This window comes from Gymnodraco acuticeps, unplaced genomic scaffold, assembly GCF_902827175.1.
Source record: "Gymnodraco acuticeps unplaced genomic scaffold, fGymAcu1.1, whole genome shotgun sequence".
Taxonomy (NCBI): domain Eukaryota; kingdom Metazoa; phylum Chordata; class Actinopteri; order Perciformes; family Bathydraconidae; genus Gymnodraco; species Gymnodraco acuticeps.
In genome coordinates, this window is record NW_022989799.1 from 1,305,898 (window position 1) to 1,331,285 (window position 25,388).

The window sequence follows — 25,388 nt, forward strand, 5'->3', positions numbered from 1 at the left end:
GAGTCCCCTTCAGGAGCCCCATACAGGACTCTTTCCAGGGTCTCCAAGAAGGCCGTATACTCTGAACTGCTGTTGGGTGCATAAGCACACACAACAGTCAGAGTTTTCCCCCCCATAACCCGCAGGCGTAGGGAGGCGACCCTCTCGTCCACTGGGGTAAACTCCAACAACGAAGCCCCTAACCGGGGACTTGTGAGTATCCCCACACCCGCCCGGCGCCTCACACCTTGAGCAACTCCGGAGAAGAATAGAGTCCAACCCCTATCCAGAAGTAAGGTTCCAGAGCCGACGCTGTGCGTAGAGGCGAGCCCAACCAGATCCAACTGGTAACGCTCCACCTCCCGCACAAGCTCCGGCTCCTTCCCCCCCAGAGAGGTGACGTTCCACGTCCCCAAAGCCAGCTTCTGTCGCCCGGGTCTGGTCCGTCGAGACCCTCCGCTTTCACTGCCACCCTTCTGGCAGCGCACCCGACCCCATTGATGTTTCCCGTAGGTGGTGGGCCCGCGGGACGGAGAAGCGGAGGTGTTGCCCACGTTGCCTTTTCGGGCTGGGCCCGGCCGGGCTCCGTGGCAAGCCCGGCCACCAGACGCTCGCCGACGAGTCCTCCTTCTGGGCCTGGCTCCAGAAGGGGACCCCGGGCTTCCTCCGGGCCGGGTATCCTCACTTCTTGTATCGTCTTTCATGAGGTCTTTTGAACCAATCTTAGTCTGGCCCCTTGCCTGAGACCAATTTGCCATGGGAAACCCTACCAGGAACACAAGGTTCCAGACAACACAGCCCCCAGGTTCATCAGGGCACACAAACCTCTCTACCACGGTAAGGTGCTGGTTCTTCTTATAGGCCACTTTCCTTAATAAATGTGGATGCGAAAATACTTGCTAAGGCTTTGGCACGTCGATTAGAAAATATTCTCCCAACCATAGTTTCTGAAGAACAAACAGGATTTATAAAGGGACGTCAACTATTTTACAATGTCCGCACCCTTTTAAATATGATCTACTCCAAAAACACTGCTACGACCCCTGAAGTAGTGATCTCACTTGATGCAGAAAAAGCATTCGATAGGGTTGAGTGGGACTATTTACTTACTGTACTGAGTACATTTGGGCTGGGTGATATATTTATTTCATGGATACGCCTTCTTTATACATCCCCACAAGCTAGTATTTCCACTAATGGCGTTCAATCTCCTTATATTACTTTATCCAGAGGAACCCGTCAGGGATGTCCACTATCTCCTTTGCTTTTTGCATTAGCCATAGAGCCTTTGTCAATATATCTGAGGACCTCAACCACTTTCACTGGTGTAAGGGAAACTTCTGCAGCAATGGAGAGTCAGGACCAGCGGCGTAGCTGTGGGTGGGCCCGGGTGGGCCTGGCCCAACCCACATGCACGTCTGGCCCACCCACAGCCAATCAGTGCTTCATAGCGCAGAGCCGGGAAGCTCAGAAGGAAGTGCCACAAACTGCAGTTCATCTAGTGGCCGACAGGGGATGGATGCAAAAAGGAGCAATTCCCATAGACCCCCATGTTAAAATGCCCAACTTTACAGCAGAAATAAACATGTTTCTAGCCTGGATCCAATCAAACTTATTCTGGATATAGGAATAGGGAGTGCATTTTTTTACCGTGAGTTTTTATAGTAAGTAAAGTAACTTTTGCCGTGAGTGAATGAAAGTATTATTTCTTCTTGAGGTATGCAGTTTAGTGTGTACACATTTGCTGAATATGAAAACACTCAGTGTGTGCCCACTGTGCGACTGTCAAGGATAAACAACCTGTGCCCCGATATATGTTGTATGTATTATTGCTACACAAAGATTACATTGCAGTTTGAGTGTCGCCAATCCGTTTAAGAGATCTCTCTCCCCCGTCTGTGTACGAGGGGGCGGGGCAGTTTACACACACGCAGCTGCTACATGCAGCAACACACAATACTCGTTACCAAAAGTGGAATAACAGTTTATCATGTAAGGGCGGTAACACGAGCAATTTCTCTAAACATTTATCAAAAGTGCTCCACATCCAGACGGAGGAATGCACCGGGTTCGACTGTCTTTCTAGCAGCTCTGTAGCCCCATCCACGAGTAACGTTTCCACGTCAGGTGTTATGTATGCTAGCAGCAACACACGGAGTTAACTCAATAATACAAACATGGGTTAATGATTAGAGGTAACGGAGTTATTTATTTTGTTAAAGTTTCAGCTATTCTGTTTACAATTCTGTTATCAGATTATTTAATACGATTTGTTAAAACATTGTTGTTTCTTTTGATGTGAAATATTATTTATTTAATTTAAATAAAAAGCAATGTTAGTTTTGTTCACAATTTGTTTAGTTAGTTTACCTTATTTTCTCCAAAAGAACCGATAAGAGTAATGTTAAACGACCGGATCGATAAGACATAGACATACTTTATTGTCATTTCAACCAGAGTGTACTATTAAAACAAAATTTCGTTGTACTGGCTTACAGGAACAGGACAATATAAAAACTTGATAAATTGTACATATAAATAATTAATAGTGACATGGTGCTGATAAAATTAAAGATAAAGTGTGCGTTTAAAATATAAAGACTTACTATACATATAAATAAAATAGACATACTATATAACAAATGCTCTTTACACAGCGTAATGTAATCTTTATGTTACTGGTCTACTTGCTGTTCAGCAGTCTGATGGCTTGGGGGAAAAAGCTATTGCAGAATCTGGCTGTTCTGCTCTTAATGCTGCGGAACATCTTGCAGGGCAGGAGGGAGAACAGAGCATGGTGAGGATGAGTGGGGTCTTTAAAAATGTTCTGGGCTTTTGTCAGGCAGCGTTTCTGAGCGGTGTCTCTGATGGGAGGGAGAGAAACTCCGATGATCTTCTATGCTGTCCTGACCACTCTCTGCAGAGACTTCCAGTCTTTGGCGTTGCAGTCTCTCGACCAGATGGAGATGTCAGCACGCTCTCTATGGTTCCTCTGTAGAACGTGGTGAGGATGGGAGGGGGGAGCTGTGCAGGAAGTGTAGGCGCTGCTGTGCCTTCTTAAATAGTGATGTAGTGTGAGTGGACCAGGTTAGACTGCTTGTGATATGCACCCCCAGGAACTTGGTGCTGTCTGTAGTCTTCACTGCTGTGCCGTTGATGTGGAGTGGTGGGTGACAGTGCTTTTTGTTCCTGAAGTCGACAATGATCTCTTTTGTTTTATCGACATTCAGGATCAGGTTGTTGGTGTTACACCAGTCTGTCAGATATTTCACCTCCTCCCTGTAGGCCTGTTCGTTGTTGTCCCTGATGAGTCCCACCACTGTTGTATCGTCCGTGTACTTTATGATGTGGTTGGTACTGAACCTGGAGCATAAGCATAAGCGCTATCGATAAAAGTAGTATACCGTTAAAGCCTTAACGATACCCATCCCTATGTGGATGTCAGTTTTACTCACATTCTGAGGCCGCCGTGCCTATGTTTTTGTTTTCACTGCTAATTTATGCTTATGTTCTATTAGTGCATTAAAAAATCATTAAAATCATTAATGAAGTTTCAGCTCAGACCCCACGCTTAATATGTCTCCCCCTGGCCCACCTACATTTCTCCAGGCCCACCCACACAATAATTCCTGGCTACGCCACTGGTCAGGACTCAGAGAGACACGAGGAGAGTTGGAGCTTTGATGTCAAACACTGGTAGTTTATTACAAGTCCACGGCCGGAGAATTCATATCACAAGTCACAGCAGCAAAAGGTTCTGACTGCACGGGTGGGTTGTCATGTCAATTCTGCCTAGCCTCTCTCTCGATAGACCTTTTAACTAGTTTACAGAGAGTTAATCAGCATATTGGGGGAGGCGTAAACATCTGTGGAGCTACAGGAGATATCCCCCAACTAGAAATACTCAATCACTTGTCAGTGGTGTTTAGAAGCCAGCATTCTCACAGTCGTAAACCCCCCTATCAGGCCATAAAACTGACACTTAAGTGCTGGAGCACATTTCTTAAAGGAGATAACAGAATATTGGTTGGTTATTAACGTCAACAGGCAATAAGGTTAAATATCTAGGAGTAAAGACACAATTATTCCCTCACAGTTTCTCTCTTTTTATCATCTTTGATAACCTGAAAACATTAGTCTAATAATAATTTGGTCAATACTTAAATCAATAGGCGTCTTCAGATTTGAGTGTGGTCTTACACAACATCAATTACATCAGAGTAGAATAAGATTGAAACATTCAACCACAATGATTGATACAGACAATCACAATAGAAAATCATCTCATCAATGTTTGGATCATCTGTTGTCAAAAGCACAATAATGAACACACATAAAACACAGACGCATAATAGCAAAAACATCTATTTCAAAATAATACGTTTTAACAATTAACCATTAGTTGATCTCACTTATCAAACTATAAAATCAAAACCAGCTTGCAGTTTAAAGATTTACTTCAAGGCAATCACTAGTCAAAAGCATTTAAAACACAGGACCATAAGAGATCCAGCTAAGGTATACACTTTACAGTTGTGATTTGATCAATCTGTAATCTGCAAAATTGCAGTGTCTTCAATTTAGGATTACTTTACGTTTACTTCATTACATATTAAATCAAAAGACTATGGCATGATAACTAGGGATGCACGATATTGGTTTTTTGAAACCGATACCGATACCGATAACTTCCTGCTTCTCAAGACCGATACCGATAATAAAAATGTTTTTACGCCACTAATTATTTTAACTCGATTAACGCATGTGTATTTTTTTTCCTTGGCCGCCGACTCATCAGTCCAAAGCAGAGAAATGTTATTTTAAGTTAAAGGTGAGCTAGTCCCTGTGGATATAACCCCTTCTCAATTATTCTAAATGTTATATTAATTCACCATTTACCGTTTGATAAAAGATTAGTTTATCAAAAATACATTTTCTCTTCCATAAAACATAGGTTTGAGAAATAAATGTTCCAATATGAAATCAATTACTCAATATAATTGACTCTCCCCTCCCTTTTCTTATATGTCACATATGTAATAACAACGTAGGAGTCTATTTAAACATAGTATTGTCTAGCTATAAGCTATTAATCGAGAAGACTCAGTATCAGTATGCAACTCGCAAATATCTCTTCTCTCTTTCCTATCCCTCTCTTCCCTCTTCTCTCTATTCTCTCTTCCACATCTCTCTCTATTCTCTCTTCCTCATCCCTCTCTCTTCCTCATCTCTCTCTCATCCTCATCTCCCTATTTCCTCACTTCCCCATCTCTTTCTTCTCTCACTTCCCCATCTCCTTCTCTTCTCACTTCCCCATCTCTTTCTTCTCTCACTTCCCCATCTCTTTCTCTTCTCACTTTCCCATCTCTTCTCTCACTTATGTTAGATATGAAATAAAACATACGAGTCCATGTAAGTATGGTATCGATCATAATCCATTACTCGAGAAGACTCAGTATCACCTGTGCGCAGCTTACAAAAAACAATTGTGAGAAACATACATTATGCAAGAAATGCATACCTTTGTTGAAAAAACAAATCATAGCCGATGCAGGAGGAAAAGCTTCAACCCCCTTAACATCTGAGTTACCACTGAAGGCATAGCATGAATGATAGTGGGCGTCTGAGGGTGTCATTACTGAGAAATGTCAAACAAATTCAAAACCGTACATTTGAAAACAGGGTTGCATTCCTCCACTTAAGGTGACGTTATCATTGGAAACAATAAAAACGAACTGTTTTGATGTAGAATCTATAAATTGAATCGTCAGAGCAGAACAGAATGGTTGTATTGTAGCCTGAGTTTCGTGCAGCCTCTAGTCTTACCAGGAGGAAAAACTGTCCATATAATGTGAATACATGCAGAATTAGACAGTAAGAGGCCCCTGACATTAGGCCTATACTAAAAATAGTAGGGGCTTTTAACAGCTTGCCAACTTACAGGCATCCTCTGCATAGCAGTATGAATAGCCTTAAACAAAACAAAAAACCCACTCTGTGGTAACGAGAGTCATATTTCTGACCCAAATGCCCTAAGTGAAGCTGTTAGTCCCATCTGACTGACCCAAGGGTTGGTGCTGGTGTGACAGGGAGGCTTCCAGGTGTTCAAAGCAGATGTCAAGCTTTCAGTTCATGGCTCGGTGGGGGGGAGCAGACCCACGTGAGACAGTATCAACGGCTGTAATGTTCAGTTTGAGGAGCGTCATTCTCTCTGGGAGCAGGAAATGGTGTCCATTCTCGGACCAGGGGCCTCATTTATAAAGGGATATACGCTCAAAAAATGGCATACACCAGTTTCTACGCAATGTTTGCGATTTATAAAATATTAACTTGACGGGAAAATGTGCGGTCCTCCACGCAAACTCTAACCCATGGTTTTTTTAAACCGATACCGATAACTTCCTGCTTCCTGCTTCTACCGATAATAACAAATATTTTACGCCACTAATTATTACGCGATTAACGCATGTGTATTTTTTTCCCTCGGCCGCCCCGTAGTTTCAGAGCGCATCGAGTTGAAAATACCATCTACAAGCTGATGCTGACAGCCCCGCTCCTGTCGCCCGCTTGTGGCAGACCACACTTCCACGCTCACCGGCAGGCACCGACTGGCCATCTGGAGGACCGGGAGGGTGTGTGTATGTGTGGCCCGAGCGAGCGAGAGAGAGACCTTACGTGCATTGTTGTTGTTAGCATCTGGTGCTAGCTAGCTGCGCTAACGGATATACGGAGCTGTTTAAATGAAAACAGAGGAGCGACATTTCGCCACAACTGCGCCGAGCACTTGACTTTATGCAGGAAGCCAGACAGTGGGACGTTGTACGAAAAGTCAGCACACTCAGCACGGATAGTGCGCAACATGATTGCAGCGTCCAGTAAGGCTGTGCGATTATGGCAAAAATCATAATCACGATTATTTGGGTCAATAATTGATATCACGATTATTTTGACGATTATTCATTGACCATTTATTGAACTTTAAAACAAATAATATTTTACCAATAAACAAGATCAACAAATATGTTGGAGTGCACTTCCAAAACCATACTAAACATATATTAATATGATAAATAAAAATAAATTAGACCAAAATAAATTAAATCAAATATGTTGCACCTACTGAAAACTCCTTAACATATCGCCAACATTTTGGTAAAACATATTCAACATATTCCACTCAGTTAAACGTTGAAGGCTGGCCAACCGTCATGGTCCAGAAGTAACAGGAAATAAATGTTGAACTACAATTTAAGACCAAATAAAAAAAATGTGGCCACCATGGCAAATGCTGGTAGGGCTGCTCATGTCATCTCTTAAAGATTTGTTGCAATAAACACCAGCCTGTTTACATGGTCTGGTTTCAGAGATGAGCAGGGCCGGCCCTTGGCATAGGCAGTATAGGCGAATGCTAAGGGCGCATCAAGCCAGGGGGGCGCCGAAAATTGGGGGAAATATATATTTTATTAAAAAAAAAAAATGTAATTGTGATTTTTTGAATTTTTTAAATAAAACAATTTCCCGATTTTGGATCAACAAAGTACATCTTATTATCTTATCTTAACAGCACTACGTCTATATTGCGTACAGAGCCCATACACTATGGCGCCCCCCCCCCCCCCCCCCCCCCCCCCCCCCCCCCTAATTCAGGTAAGTTGAACTGCCCCAGCCCCGCAGGCTGTTTATGTCCTCAGGGAGCGAGGGGGGCGGGTCAAGTGTCACTGACTGACACTTGACCCGCCGCCTTTGACCTGCTTTGACTCGGGAGAAGAAAACAAAGACGGTAATTAGCATGTCGAAAAGAACAAAGTTATCTGGTGCCCAGGGAAGAAAGAAAAGAAAAGAGGAGGAGGACAAACGGGAGAAAGACAAAGGTACAGTAACGTTAATGTGATGATGATTAAACAAAGTCAAAAAATTGATTGTAGTTACCGTTGATGGAACAGTTTAAACTTGCTAGCTTACTTTTAGACGATAGCAAGGTCGTTTGTTTGCTAGTCAATAGTTACATTTAGAGTTAACGTCAATTATTACCGTTACTCCCACCTTAAATTCAGGGACATTTGGAAAGAGTTACATCACCTGCTATATTTCATCTACTATATGTGTTGAGGTGAGCCAATGTTTGCCCTGCTTGTAGTAATAGGCTAATAATGATAGTCATCAAAATGCTATTCCTTTTACATCCCCTCAATAATTTATAGTTGTAGGCCTTTAATTGTATTGCCTTACAGTTTATGCTGTCTAAAGTATGTTCAATAATCAATAGTGTAACGTTTACATCAGTGTTAAAATGCTTGTCACTACTGTAAATACTGCATACCTTAGCCTTTATCTTTAATATGCTATATTACAATGTATGTAGCTGCTTCTTTGCCATCTGGTAAGTCGCAGAATATGCAGGTGCATCTAAAAGAATAACTATATCATAGAACTGTTTTTCTTTAATTTAATAAAACAAATTAATCATATATTCTAGATACATTATGCATGAAGTGAAATATTTCAAACCTTTTTTGTTTTAATTGTGATTATTACAGCTTACAGATCATGAAAATCAATAATCCTGTATCTAGTATAATATTAGATAAGGATTTATAATACAGATATTTCGATCTTCTGAAAAGTTTATTCAAATATGTACTCAGTACTTGGTCGGGGCTCCTTTTGCAGAGATAAATGCATCAATTCTACATGGAGGCAATATATTACATGATATTCTAATTATTTTGTGAGCTGCTCCTGTTTTCTGATTTCTATAATATAATTTGGTCTAGCAAATATAATACATCTCTTGATGGTCACATATACTTCTCTTCTCTCTCCAGATGCACTATTGAAATTTTTTGGGCCTCATACCACCTCAGCAGAGCCCAGCCCTGCAGCATCAAGCGCTCCTGTCCCCTCCACCTCAGCAGAGCCCAGTGATACAGCATCAAGCGCTCCTGTCCCTTCCACCTCAGCAGAGCCCAGTGATACAGCATCAAGCGCTCCTGTCCCCTCCACCTCAGCAGAGCCCAGTGATACAGCATCAAGCGCTCCTGTCCCCTCCACCTCAGCAGAGCCCAGTGATACAGCATCAAGCGCTCCTGTCCCCTCCACCTCAGCAGTGATACAGCATCAAGCGCTCCTGTCCCCTCCACCTCAGCAGAGTCCAGTGATACAGCATCAAGCGCTCCTGTCTCCTCCACCTTAGCAGAGCCCAGTGATACAGCATCAAGCACTCCTGTCCCCTCCACCTCAGCAGAGCCAAGTTATACAGCATCAGGGATAAAGGCTTCACCAATAGACCCTGCCGACTGGCCATCTGTTCTTACTGATAATGACAGGACAGAGTTTGTTCAGAGTGGACCATATCAAATGAAACCTAGTTTTATCTTTCCCAAACAAAAAGACGGGAGAAGGTGTCAGCAAGACTATTTTAACAGAGTCTTAATCAACGGAGAACAAATCAAAGGAAGCTGGTTGATGTATTCAAAAAAGAATGATAGCTTGCACTGCTTCTGCTGCAAAATGTTTTCACAGAGAAATTACATACTCAATAGGGAAGGACTAAAGGACTCGAAAAATGCAAGTCACTTGCTCAAGGTACATGAAGAAAGCAAGGAGCACAACACAAACATGGCAACATGGAAGGAGTTAGACGTCCGTCTTGCCAGGGGGCTTACAATAGATATGCAAGAGATGGCCCTTGCTCAGGCTGAGAGAAATAGGTTGCGCGACGTTCTCACCCGATTCGTGGCAATAATTCAGTCCTTAGCAGAGAGAAACCTGGCTCTGAGGGGGTCCACAGACACATTAAACCAACCAGACAATGGCAACTTTTTAAAAGAAGTGGAGCTTATGGCCAAATTCGATCCAGTCATAAAGCAGCATGTTGGTAGAGTGGCAAGTGGAGCTGGCAGTCACACACATTATATGGGCAAAATAATTCAAAATGAACTGATTGACTCAATCAGCTCTAAAATACTGGACACAATTGTGGAAGAGATAAAAACGTGTAAGTATTTCTCCATCATTTTGGATTGCACTCCTGATCTGAGTCATAAAGAACAACTCTCTGTTATTGTCAGGATAGTATCACTAGTAGACAAACCACAGGTTAAAGAACATTTCCTGGGCTTTCTTGTGGCAGAGCAGTCAACAGGGGAAAGTTTGACATTGCTCATTCTCAAAAGGCTGGAGGAACTTAACATCCCCTTTGAGGACTGCAGAGGATAGTCGTATGACAACGGTGCCAACATGAAGGGTAAGAATAAAGGTGTTCAGGCTAGGTTGCTTCAGCAGAACCCAAGAGCTTTTTTTGTCCCTTGTGGTGCTCACACCTTAAATCTGGTGGTAGCTGATGCTGCAAAGAGCTCACCAGATGCTATAGGCTACTTTGGCTATTTAACAAAGTTGTACAAACTCTTCTCTGCCTCCACGCATAGATGGGACATCCTGCTGAAACATGTCAAAACAACCCTGAAATCGTGGTCAGAGACCAGATGGGAAAGCAGGATAAAAAGCGTTGAGGCAGTAATGTACCAGGCTGGGCAAATCAGAGAGGCTCTTCTGGAGGTGAGGGAAACAACTGCAGACCCTGTGGTGAGAGTTGAAGCCCAGTCTTTGGCTGAGGAGATTGGATCTTACCGTTTTATCATTTGCACAACCATATGGTATGACATCCTCTACAAGATCCAGCATGTGAGCAAACTGATGCAGTCACCCTCCATGCAGTTAGATGTGGCTGTCGACCTGCTGAAGAAAACAGGAGATTCCCTCACCTGCTACAGAAGGACTGGATTTTCTGATGCACAGACAACTGCAAAGGAGATGTGTGAGGAGATGAACGTGGAGTCTGTTCTCAAGCAAAAGCGGTTGAGATCCACAAAACGGCAGTTTGGTTATGAGTCTCCAGATGAGCCTATTGATGATGCACTTAAAAAAATGGAAATCACATTTTTTAATGTGGTTGTGGATACAGCCCTCTCTTCACTTGATGAGATATTTCAGCACCTTGAAGAGGTAAATGACAAGTTTGGAGTGCTCATCAACTTTCCCACCACATCAAACGAAGAACTGCCAAAGCACTGTCAAACCCTGAGCTCTGCTCTGACCCATGATGGACAACCAGACATTGATGGCAGGGAACTTGCTGCAGAAATGCAAAATGTTCCACATTTGCCATCAAAGAAGATGACAAACATGGAACTATTGACCTTCCTTCATGAGAAGAAGCTGACAGAAATGTACCCCAATTTGTGGGTTGCTCTGAGAATCTCTGCCACTCTTCCTGTTACAGTGGCTGCTGCTGAAAGAAGCTTCTCAAAGCTCAAACTGGTCAAAACTTACCTGAGAGCTTCTATGGGACAAGAACGTCTCAGTGGACTATCCATCATAAGCATCAACCATGTGGTCTCAAAACAGCTGTCTTATGATGATGTCATAGATCATTTTGCTTCAAGAAAGGCAAGGAGAGTCAGGCTAAGGTAAGGTGTTGAGGTGTGAGATTGAGGCCTGTAGTATTTTAATGGTTGGATTTTGGCTAAATCTTGCTTTTAACCAAGACTGAAGTGATTGATAGCAAATATTTCGGTACCCAGAAGTAGTATGTTTAAGTGTTCAGCAAAGCAGCTTTTGTTTTAAATTAGTAAATGTTTCTGGGTTGTACTTCTTACACATCCAGCTCTTAAGGTGAGGCAATTAGTCTCTCACGGACTGTATATCAGTACAGGTGGATTGTGTGCCTGTCAGCAGAGGAGCAACTTGTTGCCCTGTCTGACCTCAGCAGGGAGCAAGTGGAGGGGCCATGTGTGAATAGGCCTTTAGAAAGCACTGGTGTGTTGGCGAGGCTGCTGACTGCAATTATAGGTTTTAATGTTGTATTTGTGTTAAAATAAAAAAATATCCCAAAAAACGTATACAGCTTGTGTGATTTATTATTATTATTTTTTTTTGGGGGGGGGGGGGCGCGCCATCTAAAATCTCGCCTAGGGCGGCAAATTGGTCAGGGCCGGCCCTGGAGATGAGCGCAGGCAGGTGACAATATTGCCACCTGTACTGAAGACCCTCTCTGAAGAGGAACTTGTGTGGCAGTGCTGCCACATATGACACAGGAAATAAAGAAAATACTCTGAACCCTTTCTTTGCCATTATATAAAAATAGTGTTGCTACAAAAGTATAAATTAGGCTTACTAATAAGACAACTCAGATCTGAAGCTACAGGAATCTGCTGCCAACGTGCAATAAAAAAGACAACATTAATAGAATCAAACCCTTTTTTGGTTGCATTTTATTAGAGTATACAAATAAATGCCTTTAAAATAGGATGCAAGCAACACTAGTTTCTTAACCTGAGTTGATAATAGACTATAATCAATTTAAACAGAACAGATCTTAATGTTTGCATTCTTATACCATTTTGTACAATAATTATAATGAATAAGTTCAAACAAACTAAAACTTACAGCTGATTAATAACGGTATCTAACTTGAGTTTTTATTATATCAAAAACCTGTTGAAATGCTACTGTTATTTTTACTGTCCCCAAAAAGTGCGTCGGCAGCCTCCAGGAAAGCTTATTTCACAACTTCGCCATCTTTGAAAGACTTCATGTGTTTCGCAAGAACGTGACTGACACGATAAGATGCTATGGTAGCAGCCTTGCTCTTGTTGTTGGGCCTGGTGAAAATGGACTGCTGTGCTGCATTTAGCTGTCCTTTCAGGTCCCTCCCCTTTTGGGAGCGTAGGGCAGAATCAGGAGGGAATTCCGTCTCGTAGCGTTTGTGCACTGTTTTGAAATGCCACTCCTAAATTACCCTTCTTCGATAAAGCCACGCTCGCATTGCAGATGAGACAGATGGACTTTGAATTGGAATAGATACAAAAATAATCATCCTCCCACTCGGAGTGAAAATTATATATTTTGGGCTTTTTTGCTTCTGCCATAATTGCGGTCTTGTGTGTGTGCGGACTGTCACTGCACTGCCCACTGCCCACCAGCCACGCCGGCCAATCACAAAGCTTTGATGCGTTCAAGTGCATTATTCTGGCACGGGAAGATTATGTTACAGGACATTAACGATAAAACAGAATATTGTTGTTCTATTTTTAGACACATCTCGCGATCGACTGGGAATCTCCCCGCGACCATTCTTTTTAACGAGTTGCTGCTCTTGTTCTGACATCTTCGCTCGCGCTGAACACATGTCACTCCCACGTGGCCGAGTGGGCTTTTAGGGAGGGGCGAAAGCACACCCAGCAAAATAATCGTATTTTGTCAATTATGCTGTTTTCATAATCGTCACAAGCCATAATCGTAATCACGATTAAAATATGATTAATTGCACAGCCCTAGCGTCCAGGCAGCTCCGGTTCGAGCATATGCCTTGAGTTGCACATAGCTCCAACGCCCATACCACCGACGACATGTTTGTTTACTGTCCTGGCTTCACGGCCGCACACCATTTACGTCACAGCCAGGCATGAGTTAGGGAGCGCTGGATTTGTGAAAAACTCCCCTCTTCCTAAACCACTAAAACCACAGTACTGGCAAACGGGAGGAGCCGAGTGAAAAACAAGCGCCCCTCATCCCAATCCACCCACACCGCAGTATTTTTTCCTTTTTTTTTACCCAAAAAATATATTGTATATTATGTAGTGGCTATTAATACTGGTATCGGGTTTATCGGGATGACGTCATAATTCCTAATATCGTGACGTCATAATTCCTAATATCGGACCGATAATTATCGTGCATCCCTAGTACACACTAAGCACAAACACGGGAGAGATGAGAAACTGCGACACCGTTGGGGCAGAAGGAAGAATGGAGAGAAATAATACCATAAATAAAATGTTACCTCTCATTTATCATATATGAAGAATTCATTTTTCACAAATTGATTAAAGCCAATCTTAAAATGATTTAACAAACGCCTGTTTGAGACTCCTCAGTGCACACAAAAAACATAACTTGGAGAAATCAATAAATACGGATATGTTATTTAAAACCACCTCGAATATGTTGTGTTAATGTTATGAAATGTTTTCTCATAAATGACGCGATAAGTAGGAGGACATCATTACGTCTAAACTGACGCCGTTTTGCATTTCTATAGGTTGTAGATACGAGTATGGTTCTATGGCTACTAACACGTTTAATCCTTACTGTATGCCGCTTGCCAAGACTTGATAAGTTAGTCGTAAAACACAAGAGGTATGGAAACTAAGAACACCATATGTGGTAAATTGTACAGCTAATATAACGCAACACATTAGTTGTATTTCCTTTAACTGGGGGGGGGGGGGTTGAGATGCACAGGCTGCAGTGGAGACGCTGCGCACAGCTGATCGACAGCTGGGACACAAACCACCAAATACAAAAACATAATTCAGATCCAGTCGTCATGACTCCACTCCGGAGGGATTCCCCGATCATTTCTTAGAGTTTCTCATCAAGGGGGTGTCTCCTGTCCCCGGTACAAACACACTGCCTGAGGAAGGCTATGTGTATTTATTTTGTCATGAACCTTTTTCAGACCACTTATTTATTTATGTTGGTGATGATCCGACCTCCATGCTGCTACTCTGGTTCAAACTGCATCCACCAAACAATATGATTTATCTCGACCTCCCCAAAATAACCAAAATCTGACACGGTGTGAGATGTATTTTTTAGCTGTTCTGTCGTCATTTCCTGCGATCTTCTTCATGCAGTCAGTCAAAATGAATGAATGGGCGTTTCTTTGACTATTTATAGGCAAATATGGGCGTTACGTGAAGCCCGCAAAAGCTGCACCGCATTTCGAGTCGATTGTGATTTATAAAGGGAAACCGGCGTAGGAAGTGCTGTACGCACTTTCCTCGCCGGTACGCAATGTTTGGTGAATCAGAAAATATCGGAAAATATCTGTACCTATTTTTTGGATTTCTACTACGTAAGCAACCTTCCCACGTGAATCCTACGCACGGCGTAATAAATGAGGCCCCAGACCATTAATGTTATGTAGAGCAGCCATAGCATCTCTGTGACTGCACACAGCCGGACTTTAGCAGGGCAGAACTGGGTGACTCTTAGTGAAGCCGTCCAAGGCCATAGACAAAATGGAACCACGTACTAACAAAAAGGACACAAGATCATCAATGTCTCTCTTTACCATTGGCCTAATTGTAAAACAAATTAGTGGGAAAAACACTAATCCATCATCATGTGAAATGTTGAGTTAATCTAAATAATTAACTATGGGTTGAAATCAAATTAACATTAACATTAGAACTAAAGTCAGTTAAAATTGGACTTGCACGGATCAGAATCTAATCAATACACCATTTTCCCAGCTCTGTAATGAAAAGGATAACAAGATTAGGTACATTACAGGAGCGTTAAAACACCCAAACATGCACACGTATCTTATTCTAGTAGAGATTAGAGGACAGGTCTAATGTTTTGAACAAAATCATCAAGTCAAAGTTTTAGCTATTCTATCTTGAATCACTAATAACTCTAAAGAAGGCAATAATTTACAAAGTGGATAAGGCGAATACTCATCCTGTGTGTGTGTGTTCTCCTCCAGGTGAAGAGTGTGCACTGTAAGGTGGGGGAGACAGTGGGAGAGGGGGACCTGCTGGTAGAGCTAGAATAAATCTTGACCTTTGACATCATCACCAGGAAGAGCCTTACCCCCCTCTGAGTCCTCAGAGGAGGATCCACACTGGACAATAACAGACGCTCCATCATGTTGCCAGTGGTTACTCTCCGGAGAGCCCCCCCCCCCCTCACCACCATGACGATGACTCAGCAGTCTGCTCCACATGTAACACTAACCCTGCAGCTGCACACAGACCTCCTGTAAATCAGTCCATGCTTGTGTTGAGTGTGTTTTCTAGACCTGATTGTTTGTGTTGTTTTTGGAGTCAGTTTAACCACATTTCAAAATATTGTCCCGTTTCACCTTCATGCTGTTTGCCTTGCAGATAGTTTCAGTTATATGCCAAGGTTTTTATGTCTGCTTCCAATAATATGGACTTGGACCTTTGGTGTGTAAGCTGCTCATGACTCTTCCAAATGTTCTTTTTCTTTAGACATTTTAAGAGACAGATATCTCAATTACAGTAAAGATGCTGTGCTCATTCTTCCAACTGTAACTGAATGAACTGCTAAATGAACCGTTAGATTTAGACTGGAGAATGTTCTGGTTTCCATCCTGTGCTCTGGAGTCAGGTTTCCTGTTGTTGGGGGGGTCCATTTGTCTCCATGGTGCAGGTCCAGCCTTGATCAGACCTCACTGAACCGGTGTATTTATATTACAACCAACTTCCATCTGTTAAACAATAATGTGACTTCTAGAAGCAATTGGCTGACCAGTGATGATTTACTGTAGGTTAGGTTTTCCTTATTAGAGACAGAGAACACTTTTGCAAACATCTTTCATCTGTAATTAATGTAGAGGATTTGTTTTAATGTAATAGAACTTTGAATAAAAAATAAACACTTATCAAAATATAAAATGGGATTAATATTTTCTATGAACCATGTTGTGTACTGCGTTAATCTGGCATAAAGTGTGTGCCTAAAAAGCATATATAGGAAATAAAGACTCCAATAAAGGCAAGGCAAGTTTATTTATATAGCACTTTTCAACACAAGGCAATTCAAAGTGCTTTACAAAAAATGAAAGACATTAAGAAAATGGCATCATTAAAAAGAAAAGCTAATAAAATAAACATTAAAAGAAAAAATACATGGATAAAAGTTACAGTGCAGTCTAAGATATGAATAGTTCAATTAAAAGCAGCGACAAAAAGAAAAGTCTTCAGCCTGGATTTAAAAGTAGTCAGAGTTGCAGCGGACCTGCAGGTTTCTGGGAGTTTGTTCCAGATATTTGGAGCATAATAACTGAACGCTGCTTTACCATGTTTAGTTCTGACTCTGGGAACAGAAAGCTGACCAGTCCCTGAAGACCTGAGAGATCTGGATGGTTCATCATTTAGCAGAAGGTCAGTAATGTATTTTGGGCCTAAACCATTCAGTGCTTTATAAACCAGCAGCAGTATTTTGAAATCTATTCTTTGACACACAGGAAGCCAGTGTAAAGACTTCAGAACAGGAGTGATGTGATCCACTTTCTTAGTGTTAGTGAGGACTCGAGCAGCAGCGTTCTGAATCAGCTGCAGCTTCCTAATAGATTTGTTAGTGAGACCTGTGAAGACACCATTGCAGTAGTCGAGTCTACTGAAGATAAAAGCATGGACAAGTTTTTCCAAATCCTGCTGTGACATTAGTCTTTTAATCCTAGATATATTCTTTAGGTGATAGTAGGCTGATTTAGTAACTGTTTTAATGTGACTGTTGAAACTCAGGTCAGAGTCCATGACTACACCTAGATTTCTGGCTTTATCTGTTGTTTTGAACATTGCAGACTGAAGCTCAGCGCTAACTTTTAAACGTTCTGCCTTGGCTCCAAAAACCATTACCTCAGTTTTATCTTTGTTTAATTGGAGAAAGTTCTGACACATCCAGTCATTGATTTTTTCAATGCACTTACTCAGTGTTTGAATTGGAGCATAGTCTCCTGGTGAAATAAAGACTTTTCTGTTTCCCACATTTCTTTTTAAAGGCTCACAATAAATAAAAAAAGTTACTTTTGAACTTACTGTAAAACAAGCAACACACCTGTTCCCTCTGTGTCTCCATTGAGAGCTTCAAAAAGCAAATCAAGGTCTTTGATCCTCAGTAGATAAAGTCAGTCATCCTCTTTGGGAATCACTAATACTTTTATTTTGTTGCTGCTGGTTTGTCATCTTCTCTCAACTGACTTCCACCCCGTTTGGTTCTCCCATTTTTAATCATTTTTTATTTAGTTGCATAAAAAGAACACACTTTTTGTAATTTCTCATTTGTTGTGTCCTCTAAATGTGACATTTTTTTTCCGATCAATAATCATGATTTAAAATGGACTCACTGCTGTTATGATTGATATATTGGTTGTTAAAGCTTACATTATAAATGGCAACCCCTGATAAGAAATGTCCCTCAGCTTTTAGGGACAGATGTAGACTCTTCATCTTCTTCACACATATGACCATGCTGCTGTGGCTCAGGGGGAAGTGGGAGCATAGCAATCAGAGGGTCAGTGGTCTGATCCCCTGCCCCTGCAGTCAATGTGTACTCTACGGCAGGGGTGTCAAACTCAAGGCCCGGGGGCCAAATCCGGCCGTGACTTCATTTTCTGTGGCCCTCAAGAGCTAGCAAAGAATATAATATGTTTATTATACGGTTACATGCCGATTTACAGAAGCACGTAAGCCCATAAACTACATGTCCCACAATGCAACTCAAATTAGCCTTTTTTCTCAGAATTTTACTATTTTTCTTCAAAAATATTCATTTCTTAGAATCTGACTTTTTTCTCTAAAAATTTCACTTTAAAAAAAAATGTCATTTATGCTTCTTTTATTTTGCCTTTCTTTTTTTTTTAATCATTTTGTGACATTCTCACTGAAGAGACTTGCAATTATTTGCCCTAGACCTCTGCTTTCAGACGTAGTTAATTATGAAGTTATTACCCTATCCGATAATAATCCAATGCAGAGGCAATCATGTAATATAATATATTATTTTATATATGTATTTTTATATAGTCTTATATATACAACTGGCCCTTTGAGTGCAACCAGGATGCTAATGTGGCTGGAGATAAAATTGAGTTCGACACCCCTGCTCTACGGTAATGAAGTGTATGTAAGTGTTAGCTAAATAACATGTAACAGCCAATCTGAAGCACGAAGCCAGATAATCAAAAGACATCTCACTTCTTCAGAGCGTGCACACACACAAGACAAACTGTCAGTCTTCTGTCATTCAACAAGCCCTTCAGATGTAGCTCCACTTCCTGTCACACACAAGCTCATTATAATACACTGTGTGAGAACCACCTTTAGAATTGTTCTCTTATAGACCAGTCAGGAGTTCAAATAGAGCGTTGATGACGGAGTGAATATTACATGAATATATAAACCCAGCATTACTGTCGAGTCCCTGGTGCCATCATCCTGCTCTAACTCCATGTTTTCATAACGTCTCCATCTTGATACCGTGAATGGGGTTATTAAGTCAGAAACAGAAACACCAAAACAACTCAACCAGGTTTAATCTAGGATTCCTAATTGAACTACAAAGAGAATGAATGAATCCATGCTTCTCTTTGGCTTTAGGAATATATCATGTGAAAACATCATACAGTACGTATTAGATTGTTATTTACAAGAAATGTTGAAAAAGCCAGAGCTAAACAGGTCATAGTGAAGCCTCCGACTCATTTGACTGAATCACTTTATACACCGAGCAGTCTAACTGACACTCAGAAACTGACATGAGCTGAAAATACATGAGTAAGCAGTCAGTCAGCTGGTGGTCAGATCTTTCAACAGTTTTAACTCTCACAGCAAAGTGGAAAAATGTATTGCCGACTTGTTGAAGTTTGATAATGTGTGGGTACTGATGGGGAGGGAGGGGCCATCCTTTCACCAGGTGATGAATTCAAGCTCAGTTTAAAGTTGCTTTTCTTAAATCTGGTGACACACAGTTCTCAAATGATTTTCTAAACTCTACAGCTTTAGCTTAATGAGTATCTAACCACTGGTTGAGGTAACATTTGTGACCGTTAACTAAAGAGGTAGACACCCCCCCGACTGAGCTTGGGAACAAACCACATGAAGTGAAACTCACACACACAGGTTTGTTCTGGTGCATCACATCATTCCTTGCTCCTAGCACACTGAACACACATGGAGATAGTACTGAAGCTGAGCGGGACCTCGCTGGGGAGCGGATGGAACCACTGCTTCCACAGGTAGATCCTGGGGAACAGGCCGGGGGTGTATCCTCAGTTTCCCAAAGTGGGACTGGCTTTCTGTCAGATCAGGAGTATAATACTTACTTGGATTGTTTTTATAAGGAAGCTTTCAAACTGTCGCCATTTTATTTTCAAGGCCTTTGCAGAATCTTTTTTTCTCAGAACTGAATACATCCTGGACAAATCATCCGCAGAGGACTCAGCAGTTATCCCCTGATCAACACCTCAGAAATAAAAACTATTCGCCAAAATGTCGAGGACTCCAGTCGCCCTTTGTGAATCTCAAACTGAAATAAAAGTAGTCTGAACTGAAGACTGCAGAGCTGTTTTGACAGTTGGTGTTCCCTTTTGCACATTTTGGGACACTGTGTAAATCTTTGCCCACAATTCAGAGACAGGAGCACATTTCACACATGTGAACATGTTTGTTAAGAAGCAGACCCTCACCCTTTGTTTGTCTCACTACCAATCTCTACATGTTTAACTCAGAGTGCATGGATGATGGGACCAACCTAACATGAAGTGTCTCACTGCCCTCTGTGGTGAGTAAGATTCTGGGAACACGCGTGTAGAGTTATGATTAGTTTCATTCAGATTATAGGCAGATACAGGAAGTATGTTCAAAATTACAACCCAGAGTACACATGCTCACACAAAAAACAGTTTAGGCACACAGAGAGAAGTCGGCAGCAGAGTGTCTCTGCTCGAAAAGGAGGGTGAAGGGAAATGTTCAATGTTCCAGAGGTTCATGGGAAAAAGCAACCTCCAGACATGTACAGTCTCTGGGTGTGTGTGTGTGTGTGTGTGTGTGTGTGTGTGTGTGTGTGTGTGCGCGTGTGTGTGTGTGTGCGTGTGTGTGTGTGTGTCCTTCAGTCCACTTTGACCACACTGTAGATCTTGGTGACAAACCAGAAGCAGGCGAAGAAGCCGATGGAGCCTGAGAACAGAGAAATGAAACATATTTAATTATTTTATGACCCATAGCACAACATCTATGTTATATACTGTGTTGGAGCTATACATTGAATTATTTTATTTAGTAATTAAACCTTTATTTTCTAGCTGTTTTTGTTTATATGAAATTAATCATTATTTATTATAATTATTTTAGTCAAAGTAATTCGTTATGCTTTTATTTTGAAGGTGGTTTCACCTGGTGATTATTATATATTGGAGACAGGAGGTTTGATTGGCGAATCAGATTGGCCAAGGTTTGTTACCAGGGAAACCATAGGAGAATCCACATGGGGAGCCATGGTTCTTTAGGTATTGTATTATTGGAATACTACAAAATAAGCCAACGTTAAGGACACTCTTTCCTGCACATTTTTCCTGCGTAAGATTAGCAGTTTAAATTTGAGTTTGTATTTCTGTTTTATTTCTTTATTTAGCATCTACATTCTGGTTTTGTTGGCAGTGAGATGTAACTCTATAGGTTCATTGCTACATACAGCTCTTGAAAAAAATGAAGAGACCCCTGCAGCATTATCAGTTTCTCTGGTTTTACTAGCTATAGCTATGTGTTTGAGTCAAATCAAATATTGTTTTATTTTGTTCTATAAACTACTGTGTTGGAATTGAACAGACATTGGAATGGAATGGTTGCCATACATGTAGAGATTGAGATTTAAGAAAATGTTTGAGATGTTTCTTAATTTTTTCCAGAGCTATATATTAATCAGATGGGAACAACTTGTTTATCATATTAGCTTCCAGCCATACCACTGCTCTATCATCTACTTTAGTTCTGGAATTGAATCCAGTACCAACATATACATTAGACTTGATATCCTCTGATAAAACAGTATCTGAAGGCAGTCAAGACATGATGAATGATCTAAACATTCCATCAGTAATAAAACACAAGAGAACAAATGTTTAACCCCCAAAAACACTCATGATTGTTGCGTGCTACTGCTACATCAAACCCCTCATTGCCTTGTTTGTATGACACCCACCAGTGAACAAGAAGAAGATGAGGGCCATGATCATGGTGTATCCGAAGTACAGGATGGTGCTGGCCAGCCCCGTGATCTGCAGCTTGGAGAAGAAGTAGTGGATGGCGTAGATCAGGAAGTAGACCGCCGTGAAGCCGCTGGTCAGGAAGGAGCGCCACTGCCAGTGATAGTCCTGAGGGGGGGGGGGGCACAGCAGAGAGGAGGGGGGGGAGAAACGCCGTTTAGTAAATGAAGACCCTGACTGAAAGAGTGGAGGAGTGAGTGGCCACGTCATACAGAGCCTTACAGCTGCTGAGTTCAATCACAGTACAAAATTAAGTTTCTATTAAAAACATTTACCAGACTCCACCCTGTTTTCATTCATTCAATTATTTTGTTCTCACAATGTGACTTATTGCATTTAAATGGTCATTTAAAACTGCAACTACTTTGTACACTTGTATAATGTATTTAGAATCCTATGTTTATATTTTGTTGGTGGAAGGTTGGTGTATTATAGTGAATAGCAAATGACTGTATATTGTATATGTATTCGATCAAAATCCTCTATAGATATCTATCTTCTACTGATGACATGTATATGTTACCTGTTTATTTAAGCTGCTGTAACAAAACATTTTCAAAATGAGGAATAATTAATCTAATCTAATATGAAGACATCCTGTCTGAAGCTCCTGGGCCTAAAGGGGCTCCATTCATTCCATGATGGTACAATCTGCAATAAAACACTGGTCAAATTTAAACTCAATAGATTTTTTTAAACAAACATCAGTATTAATATCATCCCTGAAGATGATAATGATATTTCTGTGTGTCATTGATCTGCAGCTTACCTCAGCACAGAGGTGGAAGTAGCAGAGAAGGATGGTGGCCTCAGAGCAAGTGATGACCAGGATGATGAAGACGAGGAAGAGGAAGCCGAACATGTAGTACATCTGATGGGACCTGCAGGACAGCGCAGATTACTACAGTCAGTACAAACCAGTAAACACATCACTGCATGGTATCGTCACTGTGCTGCCTTTGTGGTTTCAGATCATTGTCTTGATGCCTTTCCTCTGTGGTGGGTTCATTATGACATGGCTCAAAAGTCCCCTGCCTCCTATCAGAATTTCAGGGTTCACATATACTGTCAGAGTTGAATGAAAAGCCAGGTCATTTCCAGTAATGTATACAGTTCCACTGATAAAACATATTTCATTACAATGTAGTTCAAAACGAATAAATAAATGTCCCATTACATCATAGAAAACGAGTATGGGCAAAGTTTGTTTTAAAGACACATGTAACAATGTTTGTATTTTTGATCATATTCTGTTATATTTGTCATACTCATTCTAAATATTCAAGATGAGAAAAAGCCTGTGCAGTTGCATAATCTTGCTTCCTACTTTTTATATGTAGAATGTCTTTTTATTATTAATTGAGGCTTCAGATTGTGAGTCACCCTTTACAGACTCCCCACAGCTCCGAATAGAGTGAACAGTAAGCCACATACTTAAAGGGGACCTATTATGCTATATTTGAAAAATATATTGTAGGGCCATACCTATACAAAACATGCCTGTGAAGCTTTTTGCTTAAAATACCAAAAAGATCACCCATTGTAGCCATGCCTCATACCCCTCTATTCCAGCCCTGTTCCAAACAGGCTGATTCTGTGACCGTAGCTTTAAATGGAACAGCTGCTGCTAGCCACGCCCCTTTGTAGCATCACGCAGCGTTCCCCTGCTAAGAGAGTTTTCTACCGGGAGAAACTCAGCTAAACGCTGCCGTGATTAAATGCCAACTCTTCAAGCTTTATTTCTGAAACAGTATGGAGCTCAAACGTTTCTCTCTCTCTCAGGGTTTACCGCAAGGACATTACGTTACACATATTCTTTCCAGTACAGCGTTAGCTCTGAGTGTTAGCATGCTTGCTAAAGTAAACACAAGAAATATTACTCCCAAAACACGCAGCGCATTGTTTCTGATACAGCACAGCTTGATATGTTCTTTCTTAAGTGTTTACCGCTAGAACAGTGCCATTATATGTATTATATATAACAACTTTACTCTAAGTGCCTCCTGTTGACATGCTGCTGAATACACAGACACAGCTGGGGAGGGGGTTCAGCTAGACGACTGTAGACAGAGACGATAGGTTGGGACGTGTCACGTGTGCCACATTTGACCAATGAGGTCATAGGAGCCAAATCCTGGATCTGCTCGTTTGCACTCTCGTTTTGTTGTTGTTTTTTTAGAGATGTGGGTAAGGAGGAAAAGAGAGGGTTGTATTTTATGAAACTTTGTGAGTCTCCTTACACACAGGGAACACATATTTATGTATAAAATACATAAAAAAGTGCAGTTTGCATATTAGGTCCCCTTTAAATATACATACACACAATTGAGTATCAAAAACGACCCCTCAAGATGTATTCCATGCCATAAGTCTTTTCCTTCATTCTCACCATATGGAGTTTAGTATGAAGAAGAGCTGAATAAATATACATCCAAAAGGCAGGATGCCCCCCATGATGATACCAGGGAGAGGCTTCGTGTAGAAGGACTGCTCTGGGACCTGACGAGGAATCTGATTGGTTCGCACGGGGTGTTCAATACCCTGAAAACACCAGTCACAAGAGAGAGAATCAAACATTCAGATAGGTGCAGAATATATGTTTTAAAGTGACCATATACAAATATTGAAGTGGCTGGTAATGTTTGCAGATTGTAAATACATTTTAAAAAAACACAAATTGAACAAGGGTATATTGCACAACGTTTTATATTAATATGGGGTATTTCTAGGGATGCACGATAATTATCGGTCCGATATTAGGAATTATGACGTCATCCCGATAAACCCGATACCAGTATTAATAGCCCCGATAATATACAATATATCTTTTGGGTAAAAAAAAAGAAAAAAATACTGCGGTGTGGGTGGATTGGGATGAGGGGCGCTTGTTTTTCACTCGGCTCCTCCCGTTTTGCCAGTACTGTGGTTTTAGTGGTTTAGGAAGAGGGGAGTTTTTCACAAATCCAGCGCTCCCTAACTCATGCCTGGCTGTGACGTAAATGGTGTGCGGCCGTGAAGCCAGGACAGTAAACAAACATGTCGTCGGTGGTATGGGCGTTGGAGCTATGTGCAACTCAAGGCATATGCTCGAACCGGAGCTGCCTGGACGCTACAATCATGTTGCGCACTATCCGTGCTGAGTGTGCTGACTTTTTGTACAATGTCCCACTGTCTGGCTTCCTGCATAAAGTCAAGTGCTCGGCGCAGTTGTGGCGAAATGTCGCTCCTCTGTTTTCATTTAAACAGCTCCTTATATCCGTTAGCGCAGCTAGCTAGCACCAGATGCTAACAACAACAATGCACGTAAGGTCTCTCTCTCGCTCGCTCGGGCCACACATACACACACCCTCCCGGTCCTCCAGATGGCCAGTCGGTGCCTGCCGGTGAGCGTGGAAGTGTGGTCTGCCACAAGCGGGCGGCAGGAGCGGGGCTGTCAGCATCAGCTTGTAGATGGTATTTTAAACTCGATGCGCTCTGAAACTACGGGGCGGCCAAGGAAAAAAAATACACATGCGTTAATCGCGTTAAAATAATTAGTGGCGTACATTTT

At 41.6% G+C, this 25,388-nt stretch overlaps 2 protein-coding genes across 2 annotated transcripts in view; one reads left to right on the plus strand and one right to left on the minus strand.

The window, feature by feature from the left end:
* The first annotated feature begins 9,214 nt into the window (after positions 1-9,214).
* On the plus strand, positions 9,215-11,865 carry LOC117550466. The gene is made up of 2 exons (XM_034222903.1): positions 9,215-10,225; positions 10,407-11,865. The coding sequence occupies exon 2, from the start codon at positions 10,498-10,500 to the stop codon at positions 11,449-11,451; it is 954 nt and encodes a 317-aa protein (XP_034078794.1). The 5' UTR covers positions 9,215-10,225; positions 10,407-10,497; the 3' UTR covers positions 11,452-11,865.
* Positions 11,866-19,093: 7,228 nt separating this feature from the next.
* Positions 19,094-25,388, minus strand: part of tm9sf2 (transmembrane 9 superfamily member 2) — a 31,665-nt gene continuing 25,370 nt past the window's right edge. Inside the window, exons 14-17 of the mRNA XM_034223379.1 lie at positions 24,228-24,379; positions 22,608-22,719; positions 21,775-21,946; positions 19,094-20,753 (exon numbers count right to left, since the gene is read on the minus strand). Of these exons, the coding sequence (XP_034079270.1) occupies positions 20,686-20,753; positions 21,775-21,946; positions 22,608-22,719; positions 24,228-24,379 (504 nt within the window). The 3' untranslated portion in view covers positions 19,094-20,685. The remainder of the gene's footprint in view (positions 20,754-21,774; positions 21,947-22,607; positions 22,720-24,227; positions 24,380-25,388) is intronic.